This window comes from Larus michahellis, unplaced genomic scaffold (genome assembly GCF_964199755.1).
Source record: "Larus michahellis unplaced genomic scaffold, bLarMic1.1 SCAFFOLD_487, whole genome shotgun sequence".
NCBI classification, from domain to species: Eukaryota; Metazoa; Chordata; class Aves; order Charadriiformes; family Laridae; genus Larus; species Larus michahellis.
The window spans coordinates 25,281-34,070 of NW_027436013.1; the positions used below are offsets into that span (position 1 = coordinate 25,281).

Genomic DNA, 8,790 nt, shown 5'->3' on the forward strand with positions numbered 1-8,790 from the left:
AACAGCACCCATGGGACCCGCAGCACCCACAGGACCCATCACCCCCCCTCACAGCACCCATGGGACCCATCACAGCCCCCCACAGCACCCATGGGGGACCCACAGCACCCACGGGACCCATCACCCCCCCAACAGCACCCATGGGACCCACAGCACCCACGGGACCCATCACCCCCCCAACAGCACCCATGGGACCCACAGCACCCATGGGACCCATCACCCCCCCCCAGCACCCATGGGACCCATCACCCCCCCAACAGCACCCATGGGACCCATCACTCCCCATGGGACCCATCACCCCCCCAACAGCACCCATGGGACCCACAGCACCCATGGGACCCATCACAGCCCCCCACAGCACCCATGGGGGACCCACAGCACCCACAGGACCCATCACCCCCCCAACAGCACCCATGGGACCCATCACAGCCCCCCACAGCACCCATGGGACCCATCACACCCCCAACAGCACCCATGGGACCCACAGCACCCACGGGACCCATCATCCCCCACAGCACCCATGGGGGACACACAGCACCCATGGGATACATCACCCCCCCAACAGCACCCATGGGACCCACAGCACCCATGGGACCCATCACCCCTCTCACAGCACCCATGGGACCCACAGCACCCACGGGACCCATCACCCCCCCAACAGCACCCATGGGACCCATCACAGCCCCCCACAGCACCCATGGGACCCACAGCACCCACAGGACCCATCACCCCCCAACAGCACCCATGGGGGACACATACACCCCACAGCACCCACAGGGGACCCACAGCACCCACAGGACCCATCACCCCCCCCCAGCACCCATGGGGGACACACAGCACCCATGGGCTCCATCACCCTCCCCAACAGCACCCATGGGACCCACAGCACCCATGGGCTCCATCACCCCCCCCAACAGCACCCATGGGACCCATCACACCCCCTCCACAGCACCTATGGGGGACCCACAGCACCCATGGGACCCATCACACCCCCATCACCCCCCATGGGACCCATCACCCCCCACAACAGCTCCCATGGGGGACACATACACCCCACAGCACCCACAGGGGACCCACAGCACCCACAGGACCCATCACCCCCCCCACAGCACCCATGGGACCCATCACCCCCCCCCAACAGCACCCATGGGACCCACAGCACCCATGGGACCCATCACCCCCCCAACAGCACCCATGGGACCCACAGCACCCATGGGACCCATCACCCCCCAAACAGCACCCATGGGGGACCCACAGCACCCACGGGACCCATCACCCCCCCAACAGCACCCATGGGAGACACACACCCCCCCCGCCCCCCACCGTGGGTGCCCCCCATGGACCCCCAACCCCCCCACCACAGGGTCCCCCCACCCATGGGTGTCCCCCCACCCCTGGGTGCCCCCCTGTACCAGCAGCGTCGGGAGCAGCGGGTACCCCCCGCCCCTCCATGGGTGACCCCCACGGTTCCTCCCCCCCCCACCCATGGGTCCCCCCACCCCCATGGGTGCCCCCCACCGGTACCAGCAGGGCGGGGTAGCGGCGGGTGCAGACGGCGCGGTGCAGCGCGGTGGCCCCGTCGCGGGCGCGGAAGTCGAGGTGGGCCCCCCCCAGGCAGAGCAGGCGGATGATCTCCACCTCCCCCGGGCCCTCCCGCTGCGCCGCCAGCGTCAGCGGCGTCTCTGGGGACACGGGGACAGCGGGTGGCACGGGGGGACACGGGGACGTGAGGGGCCATGGGGACGTGGGGGTCTATGGGGACGTGGGGGGCATGGAGGGGCAAGGGGGGTCTATGGGGTCATGGTGGTCTATGGGGACATGGAGGGACATGGGGACATGGGGGACACATGGGGGTCTGTGGGGACATGGAGATACAGGGGGACTTGGGGGACATAGGGGGACATGGGGGGACATGGGTCTATGGGGTCATGGGGGACATGGAGGGGCAAGGGGGGGTCTATGGGGTCATGGAGGTCTATGGGGACATGGGGACACGGGGGGCCATGGGGACATGGGGGACATGGAGGGGCAAGGGGGGGTCTATGGGGTCATGGAGGTCTATGGGGACATGGAGGGACATGGGGGACACATGGGGGTCTATGGGGACATGGGGGGACATGGGGGGACACGGGGACGGGGGGGGCCATGGGGCCACGGGGGACATGGAGGGGCAAGGGGGGGTCTATGGGGTCATGGAGATCTTTGGGGACAGGGGGACGTGGGGACATGGGGGACACATGGGGCTCTATGGGGACATGGAGATATGGGGGACACATGGGGGTCTATAGGGACATGGAGATACAGGGGGACATGGGGGACATGGGGGACATGGGGGGACATGGGGTCATGGGGGTCTATGGAGACATGGGGGGACATGGGGGGCCATGGGGACATGGAGGGGCAAGGGGGGGTCTATGGAGTTATGGAGGTCTATGGGGACATGGAGACATGGGGGACACATGGGGGTCTATGGGGACATGGGGGACATGGAGGGGCAAGGAGGGGTCTATGGGGTCATGGAGGTCTATGGGGACATGGAGGGACATGGGGACATGGGGGACACGGGGGACACATGGGGGTCTATGGGGACATGGGGGGACATGGGGGGACATGGGGACACGGGGGACATGGAGGGGCAAGGGGGGGTCTATGGGGTCATGGAGGTCTATGGGGACATGGAGGGACATGGGTCTATGGGGACATGGGGGGACATGGAGGGACATGGGGACATGGGGGGCCATGGGGACATGGGGGACATGGAGGGGCAAGGGGGGGTCTATGGGGTCATGGAGGTCTATGGGGACACGGGGACATGGGGGTCTAGGGGACATGGAGGGACATGGGGACATGGGGGTCTATGGGGACATGGGGGGACACGGGGGGCATGGAGGAGCAAGGGGGGTCTATGGGGTCATGGAGGGACATGGGGACATGGAGGGACATGGGGGACACATGGGGGTCTATGGGGACATGGGGGGGCGAGGGGAGCCGATGGGGACATGGGGGGTCTAGGGGTACATGGGGGGCCATGGGGGTCTCTGGGGACACGGGGACACGGGGTCTATGGGGACATGGGGGGGGCACAGGGTGACAGGGGGGGCCATGGGGGTCTCTGGGGCCATGGGGGAGCTCTGGGGACACTGGGGACACCGTGGGGCCATCGGGGGGGGGGGGGCGGGGCACCAGGGGGTGGCTCAGGGCTGCCCCGGGGGTGACTCTGGGGACACGGGGGGGGTCACCAGGGGTCCGGGGGGGGGGGGGGTGTCACCCAGGGTGTCAGGGCCACCCCAGGGTGTGACACCGGGGTCGGGGGGGGTCCCCAAGGGTCGGGGGGGTCACAGGGATCAGGGGGGGTCCCAGGGGCCAGGGGGGGTCCCCAGGGGTGGGGGGAGTCCTCAAGGGCCGGGGGGGGTCACAGGGGTCGGGGGGGTCCCCAGGGGTCAGGGGGGGTCCCCAGGAGTCGAGGTGGTCCCCAGGGGTTGGGGGGGGTCGGGGGGGGTCCCAGGGGGTCAGGCGGGTCCCGGGGGGGTCAGGGGGGGTCCCCAAGGGTCGGTGGGGGGTGGGGGTGTCCCGGGGGGTTGGAGGGGTCCCAGGGGGTCAGGGGGGTCCCGGGGGGGTCAGGGGGGGTCGGGGGGGTCCCGAAGGGTCGGGGGGGGTCCCAGGGGGTCAGGGGGGTCCGGGGGGCGGTCAGGGGGGTCGGGGGGGTCCCAGGGGGTCGGGGGTGGGGGCCCAGGAGACAGGGGAGTCCCCAAGGGTCAGGGGGGGTCCCCAGGGGTCAGGGGGATCGGGGGGGTCCCAAGGGTCAGGGGGGGTCCCAGAGGGTCAGGGGGGGTCCCAGGGGTCGGGGGGGGTCCCAGGGGGTCGGGGGGGTCCCCAAGGGTCAGGGGGGGTCGGGGGGGTCCCAGGGGGTCGGGGGGGTCCCCAAGGGTCAGGGGGGGTCGGGTGGGTCCCAGGGGTCAGGGTGGTCCCCAGGGGTCAGGGGGGGTGCCGGGGGGTGCCGGGGGGTGCCGGGGGGGGTCGGGGGGTGTCCCGGGGGGTGGCGGGGGGGGGGTCGGGGGTGTCCCGGGGGGTGGCGGGGGGGGGTCGGGGGTGTCTCACCCCCCGAGTCGGAGTCGTGGTAGTTGGGGTCCAGCCCCCGATCCAGCAGCCGGGCCACCTTCTCGGCCGAGCCGTGCTGCACGTAGTCCAGGAACTTCCGCAGCCCCGTCTGGGGACAGGGACACCGTCGGGGACAGGGACGGGGACGGGGGACACCGAGAGGGACGGGGGACACGGGGACACCATCGGGGACAGGGACGGGGATGGGGGACACCGAGAGGGACAGGGGACATGGGGACACCGAGAGGGACAGGGACAGGGGACACCATCGGGGACAGGGACGGGGACGGGGGACACCGACAGGGACGGGGGACATAGGGACACGGGGACACCGAGAGGGACGGGGACACCGTCAGGGACAGGGACACGAGGACACGGGGACACGGGGACACTGACAGGGACGGGGACACCATCGGGGACAGGGACACGGGGACACGGGGACACCGAGAGGGACAGGGACACCGTCAGGGACAGGGACAGGGACGGGGGACACCGACAGGGACAGGGGACATGGGGACACGGGGACACGGGGACACGAGGACACCGACAGGAACAGGGACACCATCGGGGACAGGGGACACTGACCGGGACGGGGACACCATCGAGGACAGGGACAGGGACACGGGGACACCAACAGGGACAGGGGACAAGGGGACACGGGGACACCGACAGGAACAGGGACACTGTTGGGGACAGGCACAGGGGACACCGACAGGGACGGGGACACGGGGACATGGGGACACGGGGACACGAACAGGGATGAGGACACCGACCGGGACAGGGGACACAGGGACACGGGGACATGAGGACACCGACAGGAACAGGGACACCATCAGGGACATGGGGACACCAACAGGGATGGGGGACATGGGGACTTGGGGACACTGACAGGGACAGGGACACCGTCGGGGACAGGGGACATGGGGACACCATCAGGGACAGGGACACCAACAGGGACAGGGACACTGACAGGGACAGGGGACACCATCAGGGACAGGGGACACGGGGACATGAGGACACCGACGGGGACACGGGGACAGGGGGACATGGGACATCATTAAGGGACACGAGGACACGGGGGGACAACAGAGACACCGGGGGGGCACAGGGGGACAGAGGCACGTGTGGGGCGCGGGGACACTGTGGGGCGTGGGGACATGGGGACACCGAGGGGTGTGGGGGGACACGGGGACACCGAGGGGCGCGGGGACACTGCGGGTTGTGGGGGCGTGGGGCCACCGTGGGGTGGGGGGGGGAGTGGGGCCACCGCGGGGTGTGGGGACACGGGGACACTGAGGGGCGTGGGGACACCGTGGGGCGTGGGGGAACACCGAGGGGCTTGGGGACATGGGGACACCGAGGGGCGCAGGGGGACACGGGGACACCATGGGGCGTGGGGACACTGTGGGGCGTGGGGACACGGGGACACCGAGGGGCGTGGGGACACCGAGGGGCGTGGGGGGACGTGGGGACACCGAGGGGTGTGGGGGCACTGTGGGGCGTGGGGGGACACGGGGACACTGAGGGGCGTGGGGGGACACGGGGACACCATGGGGGGACACGGGGACACCGTGGGGCGCGGGGGGACGTGGGGCCGCCATGGGGCAGGGTGACACCGCGGGGCCGGGCGGGAGGGGGCGGGGCTGGGGAGCAGGGGGCGGGGCCTGGAAAGAAAAGGGGGCGTGGTCTCAAAGCGGGGGGCGTGGTCTGGAGGGGAGGGGGCGTGGCCTGAGAGTGCTTAGAGCGGGAGAGGGGCGTGGCCACGGAGCGGGGGGCGTGGCCTGGAGGAAAGGAGCCGTGCTCGGGGGAATGGGATATGGGGGGGGGGGGGCGCCAGGGGAAAGGGGGGCGTGGCCTGGAGGGGAAAGGGGCGTGGTCTGGAGGGCGTGGCCGGGGGGGGAGGGGAGGGGAGGGGCGGGGGGGGCCGCACCTTGGTGTGGAGCTTGGCCAGCTGCTTCTCGTCCAGGTTGGTCTGTTTGTACACCCGGGTCTTGTACCGGAACTGGGGGGGGGGGGGGGGGGGAGTGGGCGGGGTCAGCGGGGACACGCCCCCCTCTCCCCCTACCGAGGGACACGCCCCCCCGCCCCGCCCACTCCGGGGACACGCCCCTTCCCGCCAAAACCCGACCCCTCCTCCTCTCCCCGCCTCCCCATTCAAGCCCCCAGGCCACGCCCCCTCCCGTAAGCCCCGCCCCCACGCCCGCTCCGAGGCCACGCCCAGCAATAGGTCACTCCGCGGCCACGCCCCCCCCCCGCCGTGGCCACGCCCGACTCGAGGCAGGCCACGCCCTGGCCAAAGCTCCATTGGGGTCAACCCTTGGGGGGGGGGGGGGGTGTCCCCGCCCCCAGACCCCGCCCAGCCGGACCCCACCCACCCAGGCCCCGCCCACCGTGTGACCACGCCCTCCCCAGGCCACGCCCCCTCCCTGGCCACGCCCACTCTCGGGCCACGCCCCCTCTCGGGCCACGCCCGGAGGCCGTGGGGGGGGTGTGTGTGTGTTTTGTTTCCCCACCCCCAGACCCCGCCCAGCCGGACCCCACCCACCTACCCCAGCCCCCCCCGCCACCTCTTTGGCCCCACCCACCCCAGGCCACGCCCCCTCCCTGGCCACGCCCCCCCCCCCCGAGCTAGGACACGCCTTGGCCAAAGCTCTTGGGCATGAATCAAGTCATGGGGGTGGGTGTGTCCTCTTTGGCCCCACCCACCCCGGCCACGCCCCGCTCTTCGGCCACGCCCCCTCCCTGGCCACGCCCACCCTCAGCGAGGACACGCCTTGGCCAAAGCTCTTGGGCGCGAATCAACTCATGGGGGGTGGGGTGTGGGGGTGTGTGTCCCTTTGGCCCCACCCACCCCGGCCACGCCCACTCTTCGGCCACGCCCACCACGGGCCACGCCCCCTCCCCTGGCCACGCCCCCCCCCCGCCCGAACTAGGACACGCCTTGGCCAAAGCTCTTGGGCACGAATCAAGTCATGGGGGGTGGGGTGTGTCCTCTTTGGCCCCACCCACCCCGGCCACGCCCACTCTTCGGCCACGCCCACCCCCTCGGCCACGCCCACCGCGAGGCTCTCCACGCCTTGGCCAAAGCTCCATTGGGGTCAACCCTTGGTGGGGGGTTGTGTGTGGGGGTGTGTTTGGGGGGGTGTGTGTGTTTCCCCCCCCCCCGCCCCCTCCTCGACCCCTCCCCCCCCCCGCCCCCCCCCCCCCCCCGCGGCCCCGCCCCCACCTCGAGGTAGGGCACGCCCTGGTCGAAGCTCTGGGGGTAGTCGCGCAGGGGCCGCTCCTCGTCCAGGGAATTTGGCGTCGCGGCCGGCGGCCGCCGGCTGGAAGAGGCCGTAGTTGAGGCCGTCGTGGAGCCCCTCGGTCAGGGCACAGAGCAGCTGCTGCTTGGCCGCCCACACCGCCGCCCCCGGGTCGAAGCGCAGGCACTTCTGGGGGGGGGGGGGGGGCGAAAAAATATGGGGGGGGGGGTGGTGTCAGCCCCCTATGGGACACCACCACCCCCTCCCCCATCGGCCCTGGGGGCGGAGACCCCCAAAATAGGGACCCCCTGGGGGCGGAGACCCCCATAATAGGGACCCCCCCCCCCGTCACCCCTGCGGTGGGGGGACCCCCATAATGGGGACTACCCCCCCGCACACACCCCCCCCCCAAGACCCCTGGGGTGACCCCTCAGGACTTCTGGGGGGGGGGAGGGGGGGTCAGCCCGCTATGGGACACCACCCCCCCCACCCCACATCGCCCCTGGGGTCACAGACCCCCAAAATAGGGACCCCCCCGTCACCCCTGGGGTCAACACGGGCCCAAAATGGGGACCCTGAACACCCCTGGGGGGGGAGTGGGGACACCCCCATAATGGGGACCCCCAAGACCCCTGGGGTGACCCCTCAGGACTTCTGGGGGGGGGGAGGGGGGGGTCAGCCCCCTATGGGACACCACCACCCCCTCCCCCATCGGCCCTGGGGGCGGAGACCCCCAAAATAGGGACCCCCTGGGGTCAGAGACCCCATAATAGGGACCCCCCATCACCCCTGGGGTGGGACCCCCTTAATGGGGACCCCCAAGACCCCTGGGGTGACCCCTCAGCACTTCTGGGGGGGGGGAACGGGGGGGTGAGGGGGGGGACACCCGCTATGGGACCCCCCCAGTATCTCTGGGGAGCGGGGACCCCCAAAATAGGGGCACACACCCCCCCCCCGTCACCCCTGGGGTGGGGGGACCCCCATAATGGCGACTACCCCCCCGCACCCCCCCCCCCCCAAGACCCCTGGGGTGACCCCTCAGCACCTCGGGGGGGGGAAGGGGGGGGTGAGGGGGGGGGGACACCCCGCTATGGACCCCCCCAATATCTCTGGGGGGCGGGGACCCCCAAAACGGGGAACCCCCTGGGGTCACAGACCCCCATAATAGGGACCCCCCCCCCGCCATCACCCCTGGGGTGACCCCTCAGCGCTTCTGGCCCCCCCAAACCCCCCCCATTTCAGATCCCCCCCCCCCAGTTTTTGGGGACCCCCCCCTTATTTCTGGGGACACCCCCACATTTTTTACCACCTTTTTTTTTTTTGGGGGGGGGAAAACCCCATATTTTTGGGTCTCCCCCCCATTTTTTGGGCCCCCCCCCCGATATTTTAAAGAACCCCCCCTATTTCTGAGGACCCCCCCCCATCTATTTTTGTACCCCCCGATTTTTTT

At 70.8% G+C, this 8,790-nt stretch overlaps 1 protein-coding gene across 1 annotated transcript in view; it reads right to left on the reverse strand.

The window, feature by feature from the left end:
• The window catches only part of LOC141736869 (SH3 and multiple ankyrin repeat domains protein 1-like), a gene marked incomplete at both ends in the record, with an annotated part of 32,700 nt that extends 25,171 nt beyond the window's left edge, over positions 1-7,529 (reverse strand). Inside the window, 5 exon segments of the mRNA XM_074571497.1 lie at positions 1,525-1,682; positions 4,099-4,207; positions 6,029-6,100; positions 7,325-7,390; positions 7,392-7,529. Coding sequence (XP_074427598.1) covers positions 1,525-1,682; positions 4,099-4,207; positions 6,029-6,100; positions 7,325-7,390; positions 7,392-7,529 — 543 coding nt within the window.
• Positions 7,530-8,790: the final 1,261 nt, after the last annotated feature.